The sequence below is a fragment of the Mustelus asterias genome, chromosome 17, assembly GCF_964213995.1.
Source record: "Mustelus asterias chromosome 17, sMusAst1.hap1.1, whole genome shotgun sequence".
Lineage (NCBI taxonomy): Eukaryota > Metazoa > Chordata > Chondrichthyes > Carcharhiniformes > Triakidae > Mustelus > Mustelus asterias.
The window spans coordinates 55,986,203-56,007,333 of record NC_135817.1 but is presented as its reverse complement, the minus strand read 5'-3'; the positions used below and the strand labels follow the sequence as shown (position 1 = coordinate 56,007,333).

The window sequence follows — 21,131 nt, the reverse complement described above, 5'->3', positions numbered from 1 at the left end:
CTTTTTACAATGCACTTCGAATTTCTTGATTTATACTCTGCTCATCGCTATACTGTTAACAGGCTTATAAACAACTTCCTCCAGTGTTTGTTGCCCTTTTTGTTTTTAATTGGTAACTTTTGGTACTTTATTTCTAATAAAAAAGCCAATTCAACTTAAGTCTAATCATGGCCTGGTCCCCATATGAGGGACAAACAAGATCCAAGCTGACAAGACAAGAGATTACATTCCATCTTGGGCTCGATCAAACAAGATCCTAGCTGACAGGATGGGGCATTGCACCCCCTCCCAGGCTTGATCTAATGCTTCATCTTAGCCAAAATGCCAAGATGGCTTTGAAAAATTGCATCAGGTAAAGCCTCAGTTTAACCCCATTGACTACCCTGATCCTTTACTCCACCCTAGCCAGGGCAAACCACGATCGCAGGTGTCAGCAGCCCCCCCAGTGCAATAGGCTAGCCTCGTCCCTGCCTAATCATGATTTCACCCCTGCCAGGTATTCTACATTTTGGTTTTCTGAACTAAGATCCTTTCTCATTACTGCCTTTAGCCCATCTTTGATTATCATGGTGATCCCTCTTCTATTCCCATTTTTCTACCTCTTCTAAATATCAAAATCTTGGAATATTTAATCAGTCTCGATGAGCAAAAAAACAAAATTTCGACAGTTTGGTTCTTTTTTCAGCAATACTAAACTCTGTACTGCCAAGCGAATATTTGAATAATTATTCCCCAAAATTGGTCACTTTGCAACCAAATCTCCATATTGGCTAATTAATCAAAACCATTTATTTCTATCTGTGATATTCATTCACTTTTTGGTTGTGAATTATTGTTTAAATTATAAGTAGGATAAATTAAGTATTCATCTAAAGTGTACCCCAAATGCCCCTCCTTGTGCTATAACATCACATTGCAAGGTAAAAATCCAGTATTTGTTTAACAACCGAATGCCAGAGTAATTGGGGAGCTTGAGGATTTTGTTTAGCTGGATAAAGAGAAATGGTCTAAAAGGCCTTCTTTACCCCTAATTAACTTGTGCGAAACTGGCAACAGGTGGTGGGGGGGAAGCCCCTAACCAGAGCACTATAAATCAGACTACATTTCAGACTCACCTGGCAGCAGTAGCTTTCATTTTATCCAGAAAACCTTTCGCATCTTCAGCTGCTCTGTAATGGAAAAACAACTGTGTATTCCGCCAGCTTTCCAGTGCAGACACCTAAGCAAAGATGAGGGAGAGATAATATAATTGAGGGGTCAAAAACTATAGAAAGGTAACAGGTACCACTTCAATTGAATAAAGATTTTAGTTGCCTTTAAGAAAAAACACCAACCTCCATAAAACAGTAATAAGACAAACGTCAAAACTATACTCAAGATGTGGTCAAATTATTTTCAGGTTCTTACTAATTAAAGATCATCTTTTGTTCCCAACTTCAATAATAATGTCTGAATGAAACTAGGTCCTACGAGGATTGCCAACATTTGTTGAGATTAAACAAAAGAACTGTAATGTTTGAACTGAAGATCTATATCGGCTCCTTCAATAGCCTAATGGACAAATACAATATGGAGCAGTTTTGAAGTCTGGAGGTCAAGATGACCCTGGTTCAGACTCTGATTTGTGAATTAAGTACATTGAGGGCACTGCAACTAATTTTGGTGAAAATGGAGATTGTTGGGGAAAGCAGCAAATCAGTTCTTCACATAGAAGTATCCCTGGCTGGAAGGCACGGTAAAGAGGACTGGGTTTATAACATACAATGAAAAAAGGCGGCAGTGGTATGGGAAGAGAGAAAGATCCCACTGGGCAAACTGCAATTCTTAAATTATTGCAGAACTGGAGGCAAGGTAAAATTGCCATAGTCTGAGATGACCATAGGCCCCTTTGAGGTGGAGAGCTCACTGGTGGAGAGCTCACTGGTGGTGATTTTAACCTGAGGATCACCACACCTCAGGCGAGGGGCGAGGTTGAGAAGGCAGGGCCTTCGCCTTCATGCTGAACAGCAAGAAGGTGGAAGCAGTGCTGTGTTCTCCTTTCAAGATATGGTACAAATTTAGCTATCAAGGAAGGTTGAAAGGCTGAGTGAATACTGCTGAAAGTCAAATGAATCTGGCTTCAAGTACAGTGGTCAGCCAGTTAAGCTGCTCATTTGTCCTCATCCACCTCTCCCACATGAATGGGTTGCTGAAGTCCACTGTCCAGACTTGCACTAGGAAACAGTACCAGTGGGTTCCTGGGGCTGTCTGTGCTGGCACAAATCACTGGCTTCAGCAGAGGAGTAAAAACCAGATAAAATTGAAAATTAACTTTAAATCTCTACCTCTGCATCATTGGCTCTTTTCTTAGTTTCTTGGTATACATCTTCACTCTTCTTAATGGCATTTTCCAGTTTTTTCTTTTCCCTCGATGACTGGGTACTAAGGATTCAGCAAATATAATCATGGTTTTTAAGTGACAAAGGAATGTTCAAGCATTTTCTATTAGGACTTATTTTTATATACATGTTGGGTAATAAAACACATATTTCAATAAATTTTTGTAAGAAGTCTAAAAATAGGCTTGCCTCATTTCCTTAAATTCTTGAGACCGCTTTTCATAAAGTTGTTCATTTGCCTGAATACGCTCAGTGTGCCTTCAGGAGAAATAAGGAAAAAGACATTACAAGTTTAAGGTAAACATCAGGCTTGTTCCAATAGCAGCATAGGACACAAATTAGTTTCTCCCTCACGAGTTTCGGGTTATGAAGCGGACCACTTCTAAGCGGCACCAAATAAGTGGCCGACCAGAGAGAAGCATTAGTCTGTTGATCAAAGAAAGACAAGTGCTGAATGAGTGTGAAAACGGGAGAGAATCGTGTCCATTTTTTGGGCGGGCTCCCAGATGCAATCGTATGGCACTTTAAAAAAAAGAGGTAAAATGCGATTCTCATCAGTAGGGAGAGTGAGTGGAGCCTATTCATGCTAGGAGGTCGGTTGCTGAGCTGCAAGGATGCCATTGCGTAGGCACCCCGATCTGCCAGTGCACTGTGTACAAGATCTGTCACTCCCCCAACCGGACGTCACATACATTCCCCCCCCGCTGCAAGGCTGATTTCAAGCATCACAAAAGATGAGAAACTTGGTGCAAGCCCAATTTTTGTGTCTCTCGCTTGATCTTACCAGCTCGTCACGCCAATCAACCGGTGTAGCAAGCCGGTAAGATCGCTTCCATAGTGAATTGAACATCTGCATCAAGTCTAAACCTCCTTGAAGCCCACTTCTCCGGATTTTCCTGCCATTAACTGCTGAACAGACCGAGGGATGAATTTTCCCATTCCGCCCACCATGGGAATCTTTTGGGTCAGGGGCAGACCATGGAAAGGTCCGTTGACCTTGGGTGGAATTTTCCGGTTTTGGGGCATATGTGGCTGGAAAATAAACTTTATTTATTTATTATTCACAAGTAAGGCTTACATTAATACTACAATGAAGTTACTATGAAAATCCCCAAATTTGCCTCTCCCCTGTCCATAACATTATTTCGCCACACTTTGGCACCTGTTCAGGTCAATGCACCTAACCAGCACGTCTTTCAGACTGTTGGAGGAAACCGGAGCACCCGGAGGAAACCCACGCAGACACGGAGAGAACGTGCAAACTCCACACAGACAGTGACCCAAGCTGGGAATCGAACCTGGGTCCCTGACGCTGTGAGGCAGCAGTGCTAACCATTGTGCCATCCCCAAGTCTCCGTATATCAACCTCATCTCACTTCATCATTATAGGAATTCTGCAACTCTTTCTTCAGCCAGCTGAACCCGCTGGAACTAAAACAGCTCTGTGAAGGATGCTCACCGAACTCTTGACTTTCTGGGTTCTGGCAATCACGTGGACTGATATTCATTTCTGCAGTTCTTTTTCTTTTAAATCATTCATAGTTGTAAAAACTCCTCTTTCCTATCTTCTTATTGTGAGCTTATTTGTGTGTGTGTATGAAGGTGCAACCAATTCCCTGGGTTTCAATGCATGAATAAACTATACTTCTGATGTGACCCTAAATAAAGTTTGCTGCAGGTTACTTTAAAAATGGACCACGTTTGGGGAAACATGCCACAGCTGGTTTCAAAATTAACACAACCCCGGTTTATGGTGAGAAAATAAGGGAGTTCAGATTTGCCTCTCCCCTGTCCATAACATTATTTCTTCACAGGCCCATGGAACATAATTCCATCTTCCACTTTAAGATCTTCCATTTATATCTTTACTTTTAATGATGTCGAGGCATTTTGAAGAGCTGACAAAGATAATTGATGAGGGAAGAGCTGTGGATGTAGTTTATATGGACTTAAGGTGTTTGACATGGTCCCACATGACAGACTGGTACAAAAACTAAAATCACATGGGATTCGGGGTGGATTGGCTAGATGGATACAGAACTGACTTGGTTATAGAAGGCACAGAGTAGCGGTGGAGGAGTGTTTTTCAGAATGGAGATTTGTAGCTAGTGGTGTTCCGCAGGTATTAGTGCTGGACATATAAATGATCTGGAAGAAAATGTGGGTGGTCTGATTAGTAAGTTTACAGATTGATGGAGTGGCTGATAGTGCCGGGGATTGTCAGAGGATACAACAGGATATACATAGATTGGAAACTTGGGCACAGAAATGGCAGATGGAGTTTAAACTGGACAAATGCGAGGTGATGCGTTTTGGAGGATCAAATTTAGGTGCATATTGTACTGTAAATGGCAGAAATTTTAGGAACATTAACATCCAGAGGGATCTGGGCGAACAGGTCTACAGTTTCCTAAAATTGGCAACGCAGGTGGCCAAGGTGATAAAGAAGGCATCTGGCATGCTTGCCTTCATCAGCCGGGGCATTGAGTGCAAGAGTTGGGAAATTATGTTGCAGTCATATAAAACCTTGGTTAGGCTGCATTTGGAGTATTGCGTGCAGTTCCAGTCACCACATTACCAGAAGGACGTGGAAGCTTTGGAGAGAGTGCAAAGAAGGTTCATCAGGATGTTGCCTGGTCTCGAGGGTGTTGACTATGAGAAGAAGTTTAATAAAATGGGATTGTTTTCACTGGAAAAATGGAGGTTGAGGGGAGACCTGATAGAGGTCTACAAAATTATGAGAGCATACACAGGGTGGATAGTCAGAGGCTTTTTCCAAGGGTAGAATGTCAGTTACAAGGGGGTACAGTTCAAGGTGAGAGGGGGAAAGATTAAGGGAGATGTGTGGGGGAAGTTTGTCATGTGGAGAGTGGTGGGTGCCTGCAATATGCTGCCACAGGAGGTGGTGGAAGCAGACACACTAACAACATTTAAGACGCATCTGGATGAGTACATAAATAGGGGGGAATAGAGGATATGGACCGAGTAAGGGCAGAAGGGTTTTGTTTAGTTCAGTTAGGGAATCATGATTGGCACAGGATTGGAGGTCAGAAGGGTCTGTTCCTGTGCTGTACTTTTCTTTGTGGCAATCAGGTATTATTCAGATTTTCCCTGAGGCTTAATCATTACAGATAAAAAGAATGTCTTGAAACAGCAAAGGACACTCAGTCCAACAATTCTGTCCCGAGCACCTTCTTAATACAACTCAATATAATTTTGCTCGGCTCCACAAAGAGATCTAATCATCCCTTGAAATACTGTAATATCCATTGTAATAACTTTCCCCGAAAAATTCTTTAAACCTGTTACTCTTTCCATTAAAACCCTCTGCCTGACTTTCCGCCTTAGACTTAATTTTTAAACTTATTTCTGATGAGAGCAGAACGTTTCACTTTAGTGAATAATTTGCTTGAAGCAACTTTGTAATTTATTTCAATCATTTTGAAATTTTTTTATTAGATCTAACCGCTTGCGTGGAAAACTAAATGGGTTATCCTCATCTAGAAACTTCGAAGGCTACAAAAGCAAGGGCTCTTCCATCTCAATGCAGGAAGAGAATACCAGTTTCTGTCAAATGCGCAATTTGTTCATGCAGGTACAGATAAATCAGCTAGCTTCATTATGCCACATATCGACATAATGCTGGCAATTATTCTCACTATGTAAACCTTGGATCCAGATTACTTACATTTGATTCAGATCAGCGAGAGATTTAACTTTTGATTTGAGTATCTTTAAGTTTTCATTGTTTTCTCGCTTTTCTTGCTGACTCTTCTTGATTTCGCCCTCCAAGTCTTGGCGTAGCAAGTCAAGCTCAGATTTTAGTAACTGCGGAGAGATTTTATAAATGAACACATTTCCAAAATGCTTTGACTACCAAGTGCTTTAAATTGACACGTGACACATAACAGGCAGTTCATTCTATGGGCAAAACCTTTATAATATTTTGCTAGTTGACTCCTCATGGTGCTGCACACAAGGGTAGACTTTAACCTCTGTGCGAGTGTAACATGGGTGACAGCAAATATACAGCTCATTTTTAATTGCTTAGCCATTTTCTAATTTCCGCTGACTTTAATAGTCACAAAAATTGGGAGAAACATAAAAGCAGGTTGCTTTACACGATCATGTTTGAAATCTACCTCAGGGAATCAAGATCTATAGCCAGGCTTGAAGTAAACAATGTCAAAGGCAGAGGGACATTTCCAGCACAGTCTGCAAATATAATTCAGACCCCAATATTAAAACGACCCATGGTCACTTTTTAATGCAATTTTGGGCGGCATGGTAGCACTGCTGCCTCGCAGCGCCAGGGACCTGGGTTTGATTCCTGGCTTGGGTCAGTGTGTGTGTGGAGTCTGCACGTTCTTCCCGTGTTTGCGTGGGTTTCCTCCGAGTGCTCCGGTTTCCTTCCACAGTTCGAAAGACATGCTAGCTGGGTGCATTGGCCATGCTAAATTCGCCCTCAGTGTACCCGAACAGGCGCCGGAGCGTGGCAACTTGGGGATTTTCACAGTAACTTCATTGCAGTGTTAATGTCAGCCCACTTGTGACACTAACAAACAAACTTGAAAACTTTTATTTTAAGCTGAAATTGAAACAAAAACAAAGGACAATTTAGAAAACAGAAGTAAAACTCGTTAGTTTCATTTCTGTTTCCTAAATTCAGCACAGGTCAAGAAGCTGAGATGCAAAACTAAGGCATCAGGGTGATACAGCAGGCAGGAAGCAACAACTTTGTTTATAGTGAGAAGTTTGCATAGTTTCCAGCATAGATTTGCTAATGATGTGACTGCAGATCTGAGTTTTAATCTCCAAATTCTAGGTGGAAGAATTCTGCAAGTACCTCATTTTTCTCTGTGAATTCGGACATCTTTTCTTCAAGTGCAGTAATTTCATTTTTGCTGCGAACTGCAAGCTGATCGTACTTTTCTTCTGCTTCTTGCAACTGTTTCTGCAGCACGTTATACTCTTTTTCAATCCGCAAAATATCACCCTATTGATGACACCAAGCAACAAAGTATTAGATTTATTATCAAGATTATTTAACAGTTCACAGGGTATAGTGTTGGAATCTTGCAACTTGTAGTTACACTCACCTTGAGCTCAAGAGATCATGGTTTCAGTTAAGCCTCACCCAGAGACTTGAGCTATCATCCAGGCTAATACTTCAGTGTGATACTGAGTGTGTGCTACTGTCAGAGAGTTTGTCTTGAGATGATGCATTAAACCAAAAAACGGAATGTACAGTTGAGGCCACAATCAGATCAGGCATGATGGCACTGAATCATAGAATCCCTACAGTACAAGAGGAGGCCATTCGGCCCATCGAGTCTGTACCGACCACAATCCCACCCAGGCCCTATTCCCGTAACTCCACATATTTACCCTGCTAATCCCCCTGACACTAGGGTCAATTTTAGCATAGCCAATCAACCTAACCCGCACATCTTTGGACTGAATGGTGGAGCAGGTTCGAGGGGCTGAATGGCCTACCCCGGCTCCTAATTCATATGCTCATTGAGACCGAAAGAAAAATCTCTTACAGCCATTTGAAAAGCGGGGTTTATCCCTCAACTAACACCAACAAAACAAGTTATCTAGGTCTTTATCACATTGCTATTTCTGAGATCACGCTTGTCTGCAAATTGGCTGCCATGATCAAAGCAGCTTTTGGAATCGTCCAAAGCTGTGAAAAGAAACTATATAAATGCAAATTTTTCTCATTACTTACCTGTTGATTTTCAAATGGTTGAAAAGGATCAGTATTGATTTTGATATTACATAAAGATTCCTGATGAACCTGCAACAAAATCAGACAAAATAATTTTCAAAAATTGCTGAACTCCATCAAAACCCTATTAGAAAAATTTTCCCCAATTTCCATCCAACCAACGTTGGCTAAAAATTATTAATTTATTTCCTGGGATTTCAAAACTGTGGAATTCCTGGCTTCCCTCAATCTGCAGGATTTTAAAATTCAAGATTTACATCAGCACATCACCATTTCTTGATTTAATTCACGTTTTCTCCTACCAATCTGAGTAGGATGGGCCTGACCCATCTTGGTTTGGCAATATTTAGAAAGTATAATCTCTGCCTCAGGAAGTGGGGTCACTGAATATTTTTAAGGCAGAGGTAGATTGATTCCCTTGCCGATCAAGAATCTTCAGGTTATTGGAGGAAACTAGAACTTGAAACACAGGCAGATCGACCACGAATTTATTGGATAGTGGAGCAGGCTCAAGGGGCTGAATGGCCTACTTCTGCTCCGCTTTCATATGTTTGTATGCACGTATAGCACAGAGTCAGGCCACTTGACCCAATAAATCTATATCAGTATTCATGCTGTGCATGAGCCTCAACCCATTCTGCTTCATCTAGCACCATCAGCGCATCCTTCTTATCCTTTCTCCATTTTGGTTATCTAGCTTACCCTGAGAATGCATCAATATAGTTTACTTCAAATATTCCTAATGGTAGTAAGTTCCACATTCTAATCACTCTGGGTAAAGGAGTTTCTCCTGAATTTCCGATTAGCTCTACTCCTGTCCATCCTTTAATTTATGACTCCTAGTTCTGCTTTCATTTACAAATGGAAATATCTTCTCTATGTGTACTCCATCCTGTCCTTTCATAATCTTAAAATCCTCCATCAGATTAGCCCTCAGTCTTCCCTTTTCCAGAGAAATGTACTGTAGTCCGTTCAGTCTTTCTGATAGATAGCGCTGTTATGGTACCATTCTAGTAATGTTTTTTGCCCTTTTCCAGTGATACTATGCCCTGTTCATAATAACAAATGCAAAAGTCACTATGCAAGGTACCTCAAGTGTGGTCTAACCAAGGTTCTATACAGGCTTAACATAACTCTACTGCTTTTCAATTCCATCCTTCTAATCATGAACTCCAGCACTTAAAAAAATGGCTTTATAAACCTGCAATGCTACTTTTAGTCATTTGCATATGTGACTGCAGATCCTCTCTGCCATTTAGACATTTTCCAAGTAGCAAATAGACATTTTCCAAGTAGCAAATAGCCTCCTTATTCTGCTGAGCAAAATATACTGCCTCACTCGTGGTGCTGAAGCAAGAAGCCAGCATCATGAGACATACTGATCTGCATACAGCATATTAACTCTTAAAAAAGATAAACGTTCTTTTGGTTTGGGAAGGTATGTATTTAAACTAAAGATTTCTAACCTTTGCATTTGGAGCCAGTCTTATTTCTCTTCTGTGCACAATATCCAAAATATTAATTTTTTTTTGTATTAAGGTGACCTGAACTGATCAATGCACTTCAAGTAAAGGTTTACCAACTTTCACGCAGACTTCTGTAGGCTTCTAGGGGTGAATTTTATGAAAAGAATTCTAAGTGTCCAGCTAGCGTGAACACAGGAGAGTTTCAGATCTGTTTTTTGGGCAAGTCTTTACTCCCAATCTTATGGATTTAGACATTGAGGAAATGGGCTAGACCATTTCCAGCCACTAGAGGCGGTGAGGGGGGCTTAATTTGCCCCTCAGCTTGCCATAACAGCAGAGGGAGCTACTGCGCATGTGCAGACCTCTAGTTAATAACATGTAAATCACCATTTAAATAAATTTAAATATGTTCAGCCTCTCGCCAGAAATGGCCGAGGCTGATTGCGCCGGATATCCGGTACCAATAAGTTCGCGGGAGCAGAGAAATCAGCCGCATACCTGATTTCTCGGATATCGGAGGAGTGATTTTACCGACTCGCCCCGCGCATCATAGAGCGAGCGAGTAAAATTACAACTCTATTCTCTTAACTGTTTTATCATTACCTAGATAGTGTAAATTACTGTCACTCACCCTTCCTATTTACTTCATCAAGTACTTAATGAATGACCCAGAGTCCACATTTTATTTAAGTTGCTACGTTTGCCCAATTGCGCTGCTCATTTAACTCCCAGCCACCACCACCTCCTCCTTCCCCCCCACCCATCCATCCCCACCAACCTCCTATCAGTCCTCTCACCACACACATTGGTCTCAACAAAGTCAGTGAAGTTGCTATAGCCATGATATGTAATGGCAGCTCCCTGTAGATAATAGATAGTCAGGGGGAGATGTAATAATTATAATTAGTAATAGGCCCAATTCTGCCTTTCTCCTGTAACCGTCTAGGAAATGTTGGCTCCAGAATTATAATGAAGTGATTAGTATTTGATTTCTGTTCTATGTTATAATATAGTGAATCATTTATTTTGGAATACCAAGTTAGAACTCCACAGGGATTTTATCAACTATTCCTAAAAATAATGCTTGGGGAAAAAAAGCAATACGATTAAAACCAATAAAACAAAATGCACTGCTTAAAGATTAGGCTTTCTTTCGGAGTAATTATCTTACTAGACCTGAATCTTTGATATAAAAATGGGAAGTTTATTTCCTGGGCCCTGCTCCTCATTTCTCTTTTAATGAAGGCTGACTGATGATTCCCAGAAGAAGTAAGATCATTGTTATTTAGGCTGACACATCGATTCCCAACATTCCCCTTTCTCCCAAGTGTTTGTAACTGGTTGAACCAGAACAAACAGGCACAATAACTCATGACAAAATCTACAAACGATTCTCCTTACCTGTACTGCAATGGTCCTTAATAATGGACCTCGTTTATTTTCACACTTATTGTTACTTGTATTATGGGACTTCTTGGTGCTCATCTTGTTCAATTCACCTTTAGCGTCTTCAGGCTTAAAATTGCTGAGAGGCATTTCTTCAAGTGCACCCACTACTATTGTATTAGCACTGGTAGATGAAAGTCTCATATTTTCCATTTCATTTGTCATGGGATTACTTTTGCCATCAGAATTGAGGGAATTAAACTGATAATTATAATTAGTAATAGGAAGATTTGACAAAGCAGGGATTCCTTGCTGTATGTCAGAGTGCATAGGACTAGATGATACATCACTACAGAATGTTGGATTGAAAATTGATGAAGATTGAGAGGTAGAAGCAACAGCACTTAAGTAACACTCTGCCAATGAATCATTAGTCTTCAAATTATGATCCAATACGCTGGTGTCTGATATGGATTCATCAGAGTATGGATTAATATTCATATACATATTATCTGTTGAACTATTAATTCCTAGTTCAGTTTCATAATGCAAATGCTGATTAAGATTTTGCGTTTCATTTAGTGAATTTGTAACTGATGGACATGATAAAGATGATGGATGAAGAGACACAGGTTTAAATTCTTTAGCAGTAGGATTGAGATGAGCGACCGGGCGCATGTTTTCACTAGAAACTTCATCGGAGTTGTTCTCGGATTCCTCGTTGCCTATGGACGCTGCGTTTTCGTTTAAAGGCAAGTTCCTCAACTGTACCGCATGCTTCATCAGTCCTATCAGACTGCTGATCACCACAAACCGTAGCGATTCCATAAGGAATGATTTCAAACCACCCGCATTTCGCACCAGTTCTTGGGCCTCCGGTGGGAAGTTTTCAAACTCGCCAACTAACATCGGGTCATCAATTTCCATTGGACCATGCTCATTCAGAATTTGGGCAAAGTAACTAGGAGAAATGAGAATGGGGATTTTGGGGGCGGGGAGGGAGAGAAGAGGGAGACAGAAAAATAAGACATCATAGTACTGCTATACCTGAAGCATTAATGCTTGTTAAGCACTATTAGCATAAAGACCTGCTTTACAAATGACAAAAAGCTGAAAATACTGGAACTGCATTAAGTCAATTGCCAAAAAGCAGGGTACTGTTTCAGTGGGAGTCCATTAGAACCCAGTCCCAACTATTTTAGTTTTGTATTAACTGATCAATTGTGCACTTCTAGTATTTTCTATTTTGTTTTAGATTTTCAACATTTCATGTTTTCATTCCCCTATTTATTCAGCACTACAATCTAAATACACATCATAACATATCCTATGTTGTTCTCAAATGGAGACTCGTAGGATGCAAACAATATCCAATGTACAAACTTTATAACTTAAAATAGATTAATCGTATTCTTTTTAGGATATACATTAAGTTGAGAAAGAGAAGCTCGGTGCTGCAGTGAATCAAACCAATGGATATCCTTTTGTATCTAGCCTCAATTAAATAGATAATGTTAGAGTATCACATTGACCACTGAATGAGGATTGTTTGCCACTCATTTCAAAAGTTATTAACTACTTATTTTGATGCCAAATGCTGCAGCCAATGCACAATTTGCAGAATTCAAATTACTGTTACAAAAGCAAACCAGTCTAACGCATTTTTTTGTAATTTTAAAGGTATTATTTTCCTTATCGCATGGAGTCATGTTGGGGTCTGGTTCCATGTGTATTGGATGCCCTTCACTACCTCACCATGATCATAGAGTATAGAATCCTTACAGTTCAGAAGGAGGCCATTTGGCCCATCCAATCTACAATGACTCTTACCTAGCTTTACCCTGTAACTACATATATTTACCCCACTAATCTCCCTAATCTACACATGTTGGGTCACTAAGGGGCGATTTATCATGGCCACGTAACCTGCACATGTTCGGAGTATGGGAGGAAACCAGAGCACCCAGAGGAAACTCACGCAGACACGCGGCCCGATTTTACCATCGCGTTGCGCCCGTTTTCGGGCACAAAAACTTGGTAAAACCAGGCGTGAGGTGAGTAGTGTGATCCGCGCCGGCCTCCTTGCCAGTTCTCCTTTCACCAAGGCACGGAAATGGCGCTATCGGGACCGCGCTCGAAACGGCCATTTGCATGCATTTAAATTGACTTAATGGGCTGCACGCCCAACCTTACCGGCACTTCCCCCCCTTTAGCACCACGTTCGCCCATCCGGAATCGGCGCGAAACGGACATGCTGCCCATAGGTCCGATTAAGGCACTCCATCAGTGAGAGTTAGTGAGGAGGTAAGTGCCAAGCATCCGGGTTGGGGGGGGTGGGGGGAGAGAAATGGTGGGTCCGACAGCTCTCTGCTTAAGATTGGTGAGGGGAGGGGGAAGATGGGTCCACTGCACTCTGCCTGTGATTAGTGGGGGGAAGGGGCCCACGAACAATCTGGGTTGCGGGTGGGGGGAGAAGGGGGTCAGTAGTGTTGTGGGGAGCAGGGGAGGCACTATCCGGCCCAGGAGGGTGTGGTAGGGGAGCAGCATTCTATAATTTATTTCTGCACATCTGTAGTTGGAGGCACCGATTGGAGCTGCAGGGTTTCGGGCGCACTCACAGGCTTGTGCAGCATGATTCGGACTCTCTGATATTTTTGCAGGCGGAGTGCGTATGGGGGCACCTCAGAACAGGACTAAAAGTCGGATCTGAAATACTCCCAGTTTCAAGTCCACTCAGCATTTGGAATCAAAATGGTAAAATTGGGGCCATAGAGAATGTGTAAACTCCACACAGTCACCGGAATTGAACTTGGGTCCTAGGCAAACGAATATGAAAAAGATATTTGACCAGGACCAACCTTCGACCCAACATTCATACTTAAACACATTACAGCAGATGCTGCTGGAGAACAATCGACATGGAATTAAAGTTAGCCAGAACTTTAAAAAGAACTTTTTCACACAAAGCATGAACTCTTTCCCCAAAAAGATCTGGAAATTGAGTCAACTGAAATTTCTAAGTTAACCTATAATATTAATGCAGAACACATGAATACGGATTTTGGAAACACGGGGAGATTCTCCCACCCACCGTGTTAATTTTCTAGCACAGTGTGGTGTGAGAATCTCACGTCCGGGCATGCGTTCCAGCTGGCACCACCAGCTCAGTACTTTACATCTTATTTAATGTGATTAGCGGGCCAGGGACTGAGTTCTCCGGGCTCACTAGCATCTCCCAGCCCACCAGGAGTATTTCACTCCAGCAGGGTTCAGACAAGCTCTCCATTTTTGGGGAACTAGCGGCCTGACCCCACTGCAGTGAAGGGGGAGCAATCAGGCCATTCCTGGGCATGGGCACCCTGGCAGTGCTGGCCTGTGCCTCCGGGCACTACACGAGGGGCAATGTGCCCATGCCCAGGGAGCACCACCAGGAGGTTGGGCCTATAGGGGGCAGGGGGGTCCTGTTGCCACTCTGCATGGATGTTGCGAGACTTCTTATCCTGCTTGGGGATTGATAGGGACAAGGAGGGAAGAGAGCGATCGGGGCAGGGAGTCGGGACTGTTGGTGGGGGGGGGGGGGGGGGCTTGATGGGGTGGGGTCTACCAGAGGAGAGAGGGATCGTCCCTGCTTTTGGAGGGTGGGATATGGTGCTGGAGAGGCAGCACTCTGGGGGTACTGAGCTGGCCAGCAAATGGAGAGCTGACAGTTCGGGGTCACTGCGCATGTGCAGACGCCTGCTAATTTTAGTGTCTCCAGTGTGAATAGGTTCTGCCCCCTGAAATTAATTGATAATCTGCATTGCACAGTGTGTGGGAGATTCTAGTGTGAACTCCCACTGAAAATAACAGCATCATTTATTCCAGTTTTCCCGCAAATTCGACCCACAATATCAGCGAATATGATACCATTTCATATCTTGCATCCATCTCGAAATGTATACTTACTCGTATAGACTTTCACGTGTTGGGTCTGGGTTATTGTCTAGGACCCGCTGGTAATGATTGCTGTATAGTTGAGGATCATAAATATCTTCAAACTCCTCAAGCTGACTGCGAAGATACTCTGGTACCACAAAAGGAACTGCAGAGTTCATTTGGGAACTATTGGAGAGAATCACCAGAAAGATCAATGTATCAACCACATTGTCAATCGAATATCAGAAGAGTCAATGATTCATTGTGGATTGACACTCTGCAACCTTCATTTCTGCAAAATCATTAAAGTTAGCCAGAACTTTAAAAGAACTTTTTCCACACAAAGCGTGAACTCTTTCCCCAAAAAGCTCTGGAAATTGAGTCAGCTGAAATTTCTAAGTTAACCTATAATATTAATGCAGAACATATTAATATGGATTTTGGAAACACGGGGAGATTCTCCCACCCACTCGGTTAGTTTTCTAGCACAGCGTGGTGGGAGAATCTCGCTTCCGGGCATGAGAACATAAGAAATAGGAGCAGGAGTAGGCCATCTAGCCCCTCGAGCCTGCCCCGCCATTCAATAAGATCATGGCTGATCTGATAGTAGTTTAGTTCCACTTACCCGCCCGCTCCCCATAACCCTTAACTCCCTTATTGATCAGAAATCTATCTACCTGTGACTTAAATATATTTAACGAGGTAGCCTCCACTGCTTCAATGGGCAGAGGATTCCAGAGATTCACTACCCTCTGAGAGAAGAAGTTCCTCCTCAACTCTGTCCTAAACTGACTCCCCCTTATTTTGAGGCTGTGTCCTCTAGTTCTTGTTTCCTTTCTAAGTGGAAAGAATCTCTCTGCCTCTACCCTGTCGAGCCCCTTCATTATCTTATATGTCTCTATAAGATCTCCCCTCAGCCTTCTAAACTCCAACGAGTACAGGCCCAATCTACTCAATCTCTCCTCATAAGCTAACCCCCTCATCTCCGGTATCAACCTGGTGAACCTTCTCTGTACTCCCTCCAAGGCCAATACATTCTTCTGCAAATAAGGGGACCAAAATTGCACACAGTACTCCAGTTGCGGCCTCACCAGTACCCTGTACAATTGCAGCAAGACCTCCCTGCTTTTATACTCCATCCCCTTCATGATAAAGGCCAACATTCCATTTGCCTTCTTGATTACCTGCTGCACCTGCAAACTGAGTTTTTGCGATTCATGCACAAGGACCCCCAGGTCCCTCTGCACAGTAGCATGTTGTAATTTTTCACGGGATTCGCGCATGTGTTCCCACTGGCACTGTCTGAAACATGCTGGAAACCGGCGGCAACACCAGGTAAGTACTTTACATCTTATTTAATGTGATTAGCGGACCCGGGACTGAATTCTCCAGGCCCACTCACCTCTCCCACCCCGCCAGGAGTTTTTCACTCCAGCGGGGTTCAGACTAGATCTCCATTTTTGGGGAACTAGCGACCTGACCCCACTGCAGTGAAGGGGGAGCAATCAGGCCCCACAGGGCATGGGCACCCTGGCATATCCATATTATCTCCAGCTGATCTTCCCCTGCTAGCCACAAGTCAGCTGGAAGTGATATTTTGAACTGAACAACTATGGTGAGGTGATGCTGCTGTGGGTAACATCAGCTGGTGAATTAAGATCACAATACCTAGCACATTACAATTGCACAGAAAACTCAGAAAATGTAGCATCTATTTCTCTGCTGCCAGTTCTTCCCCCTTTTGCTTGGTTAGTTTTCTCCATTCCAGTTGCAGTGGAAACATTGAATCGTAAAAGTATCAAGGATTACCAATCTTCAAATCCTCATGTTGTCCATGGTTTTCATTGAAGATCACTGAACTCAGTACATGAGCACAAATTGCTATTTTTAAACAGTTTACAAATATACAATTTTAAAAATAAAGTCACCAATTTTTTCTAAATAGTTAATGAAATTGGGAGATCTTCAAACCATGGACAAGCTGTGCTGTAGAATATACATTCCTTTGCTGCAGAAATTGGCCTGGAGGTGCCACAGAATTCTGATAAAGCCCAACCAATGACATCTGTCAATCTCTGAAGATGATGGGCTGCGCCCAGGGTGTATTTTAATTTCTGGACTGAATATCCTCTGTTGTGGCTCCAGAGGCTGATTCATGAGTGGCAGTCCCTTCCACAGCTGGCACAGATTAATAGCATTGGCACAGGGTCGACGGATGTTTTTGCGTTCCATTTCTTTTCTGTCATCAGGTTATTTATTGCTTTTATCCTCTGCTTTTTCCACATCCTTCCTAACTGCTTGTCTCCAGGCACTCAGATCAGCAGCGAGGGCTTCTCAAGTATTGACTCTGATCCTCGTTAACTTGAGGTCCACAATAAACTTCTCAACTTTGACACGACAGCTGTAGCCATGGCAATCCTGGTGCTGATTTCAGCATCAAGGGGCAGGTTGCTGGTGAATTATTGATTCAAGGTACATGAAATTGTCAATGTTGATGGAAGGTGGATTCTCTACATCCTGGCCCATGATTTTATTATTTATTAGTGTGACAAGAGGGCTTACATTAACACTGCACTGAAGTTACTGTGAAACTCCCCTAGTCGCCATACTCTGGCACCCGTTTGGGTACACGGAGGAAGAATTTAGCATGGCCAATGCACCTAACCAGCACATCTTTGGGATTATGGGAGGAAACTCACGTAGACATGGGGAGAACGTGCAGACTCCACACAGTCAGTGACCCAAGCCGGGAATTGAAACTGGATTCCTGGCGCTGTGAGACAGCAGTGCTAACTACTGTGCCACCGTGTCGCCCCATATTTTTTTTTTATTCATTTGTGGGACATGCACGTCGCTGGCTGGCCAACATTTATTGACCATCACCCTCCCTTTAAATTGTGATTGTTTAAAATTTGGCATTCTTGCATTTGTCCTCATAAGTTCAAGAGGGAAAGCTTTGGCAACATGCCTCTATCACTCTTACTTGCAGGTGTGCTGTTTTAATGCATAAGGAATACTTACAGGATGCCATCATCTGAGAATATTTCATCATCTTCCTCCTCACGGGTTCCAGTTCCAACCGTCCCAGACAGAAGCAGAAAAGGCTGAGAAGCAAAATTTAAGAACAAGCATGATGAAAACAGGATTTAAAATGGCATAGTCACAAAAGACACAGCAAGAACAGCCCATGTCCTTACTTGCACCCAGTCCCATTCAACCATCATCTCCATGCTCAGTAACCAATAATGTATCCTGGTTAAGCACCGTCTTGTTTCATTTTCATGCTGCTTCTTATCTCTGCAATCTCCTGAAAAACCAGAACCCTCAGGAATATCTGGTTTTCTGTAATCTTGAACAGGGGTGTACCTTCAGATGCCAAGGCTCTAAAGCTTTGGAAATCCCATTTTCTATGTTTTTTCTATCCCACTTTCCTCCCTTAGGACACTCCTTAAAATCAATTTCTTCAATCAAGCTTTACAGTCCATCGCGCAAACCAGCCTCCCATCTATTGACTGTCTACACTTCCCACTGCCTCTGAAAAGCAGCCAGCGTAATCAAGGACCCAACGCACCCCAGACATATTTTCTTCCACCTTCTTCCGTCAGGAAAAAGATACCAAAGTCTGAGGACATGTCCCAACCGACTCAAGAGCAGCTTCTTCCCTGCTGCCATCAGACTTTGGAATGGACCGACCTTTTAAGTTGATCCTTCTCTACACCCTAGCTATGACTGTAACATTACATTGTGCACTCTCTCCTTTCCCTCTCTATGTACGGTCTGCATAGCGCGCAAGAAACAATAATTTTCACTGTATACTAATACATGTGACAATAATAAATCAAATACATCACAAATGTTGCTATCAGAATAAACCAATGGAAGTTAGATAGCCATTTATTATCTCAACATACTAACCTTGGAATCCTTTGGTTTCTTTTTTCTGTTTCTAATTTTACTTTTAATACTAGTATTCTGCAAGAAAATCAGAACAATCAACAACTAGTTGAACAGCACTGAAACCAAGAATGGTCAATTCTCAAGAAATATGCATTTTTAATTGTATCTTATTGAATTAGTTACTTGCGGCCCAAATGCCTTTTTATATTTAGGTATAAAATACCTTCCTGAATTACCTCACCTTCCAGATGCTCCTAACATTTTGTCTATTTGCTGATTTAAAATCTAGTTATTCTTCAGCTGGATGATGGAATTGCAATTATGCAGTAAACCTTCCAGTTCGGAATGTATTGCATGGACTTGTAGATTCAACTGAAGAGTCACTCAATCATGCCTGGAGTTAAATTTTCAGCAAGCTAGGAAGGAAAGTGTTGCCACCATAAAATCCACAAGATCAAACTAACACAAACTAAAGAGCTGGAGATAATTTGTTTGTGTCAGTTTTTCTGAAGGTACTGATTCAGGCTTCCTTTCCAGTCTTGCTAAAAATCTAAGTCCAGACATGACTGACTGAATGTTCAGTGATAACTACGGGTCTGTTTGATACATTGGATAAAAGCAAATTACTGCAGATGCTGGAATCTGAAACTAAAAGAGAAAATGCTGGAAAATCTCAACAGATCTGGCAGCATTTGTAAGGAGAGAAAGTCGAGTCGAAATGTCAGCTCTTTTCTCTCCTTACAGATGCTTCCAGACCTGCTGAGATTTTCCAGCATTTTCTCCTTTAGTTTCTGTATGATACATTCTTGTTGCATTACTGTAATTCCATAATCCTTAACAATTTACATGGTTTCAGATGTGAGATGATGATGCATTGTGATATGGGTTCTAGTTGCAGCTTGGTGGAACAACGGTTAGCACTGCTGTCTCATACGCCAGCGACCCTGGGTTCGATTACCGGCTTGGGTGACTGTGCGGAGTCTGCACGTTCTCCCCATTTCTGCGTGGGTTTCCTCTAGGTGCTCCGGTTTCCCTCCCCAGAGTCCAAAAGACGTGCTGGTTAGTTGCATTGACCATGCTAAATTCTCCCTCAGTGTACCTGAACAGGTGCCGGATTGGGGCAACTAGGGGATTTCACAGTAACTTCATTGCAGTGTTAACATAACCTACTTGTGCCATTAATAAAGAAATTTTTAAAAATCTCATGCTACCATTTTACTCAACTACTTCATTGTTTTCCGGTGATATTTTATAGTACAACAGAATATTGAAAAAAAATCATTGCAGTCTATCCGGTCAGTTTCAATGTCCAGCAAATGTCACATCCAGTGATAATTCTCACTCGGAGGTCCATACAACACATTCCACTTAAATAATTAAATATAAATTGTCTTTTCTTCTTCCTTCCAAGTTAAAACCCACAAACTTTTGAAGAATCCATAGCAGTGCTGAACACATTAAAGTCCATCTCACCTATGCCCTTTAGGATTTAACAAGTGTCAGCCTAGTTTCAGTGTTTTTGTCAGAAGGTCATGGATTCCAGGCTCACTTCAGAAGCTGAAGCACCTAATCTAGGCTTACATTTAAGTGCACTATTGAGGGAATGCTGCATTGTTCATGATGCCACTGTTTGGCTGAGACCTTTTTGCTGGATGTAGATTATGACAACATTTTAAGAGGCCCATACTCCTGGTCAACATAAATTCCACAAACAACACTGAAAACAAATCATCTGGTTATTATTTTGATGTTACTTGTGATTCTTGTTGTGCATAAGTTGACTGCTGCCTTCCCCTGGAGTCCAACAGTGATTACACTCTACGTGTACTAGATTGGCTGTGAAGCACCTTGGAAGGCTTTGAAGTGTGATATACAAGTGCAATTTTTGAGAATTTTGCCCAGCCTCCTACTGGTGTAAACATTCCAGCTGATTGAAACCACTCTCCAAACTCGGGTGCCTAAACTTAACTTTGAATCTAGCTACACGTCACTGCATTACTTCCAATGACTGGATTTATTTCTCGCAAGCAGTTGACCATAGTTTACTCCAAGTAGGGCCAGACAACAATGTTTGACAGTCAGCTGTGCTCTAAATATACAAACACTGGTAATGTGGGATGTGAATATTATGTGAATTATTAGACTCTGATTTTTCATTTGGAAATCAATCCGAAATTAAAGGTTTGCACAGAATGCAAGCACAACTTACAGATAATTCTTCATTTTCCTGTTTCTTTAGTACAGTACAAGGAGCATCTGCAGAGGAAGGAATAATGTTTTTAAGGGATTCATCTCGAATGAATCAATCAAAGCGGTACATGATTACAACGAACAACTAAATAGACAATATATCAA

General features: G+C 42.1%; 1 protein-coding gene across 2 annotated transcripts in view; it reads right to left on the bottom strand.

Moving 5' to 3' along the window:
• The window catches only part of ttc3 (tetratricopeptide repeat domain 3), a 96,060-nt gene that overhangs the window by 15,892 nt on the left and 59,037 nt on the right, over positions 1–21,131 (bottom strand). For both annotated transcript variants that reach the window (XM_078232716.1, XM_078232717.1), the window contains exons 26-36: positions 20,986–21,032; positions 18,795–18,851; positions 17,901–17,983; positions 14,910–15,065; positions 10,980–11,925; positions 8,113–8,181; positions 7,225–7,374; positions 6,067–6,206; positions 2,568–2,636; positions 2,325–2,421; positions 1,116–1,219 (exon numbers count right to left, since the gene is read on the bottom strand). In XM_078232716.1, coding sequence (XP_078088842.1) covers positions 1,116–1,219; positions 2,325–2,421; positions 2,568–2,636; positions 6,067–6,206; positions 7,225–7,374; positions 8,113–8,181; positions 10,980–11,925; positions 14,910–15,065; positions 17,901–17,983; positions 18,795–18,851; positions 20,986–21,032 — 1,918 coding nt within the window. The remainder of the gene's footprint in view (positions 1–1,115; positions 1,220–2,324; positions 2,422–2,567; positions 2,637–6,066; positions 6,207–7,224; positions 7,375–8,112; positions 8,182–10,979; positions 11,926–14,909; positions 15,066–17,900; positions 17,984–18,794; positions 18,852–20,985; positions 21,033–21,131) is intronic.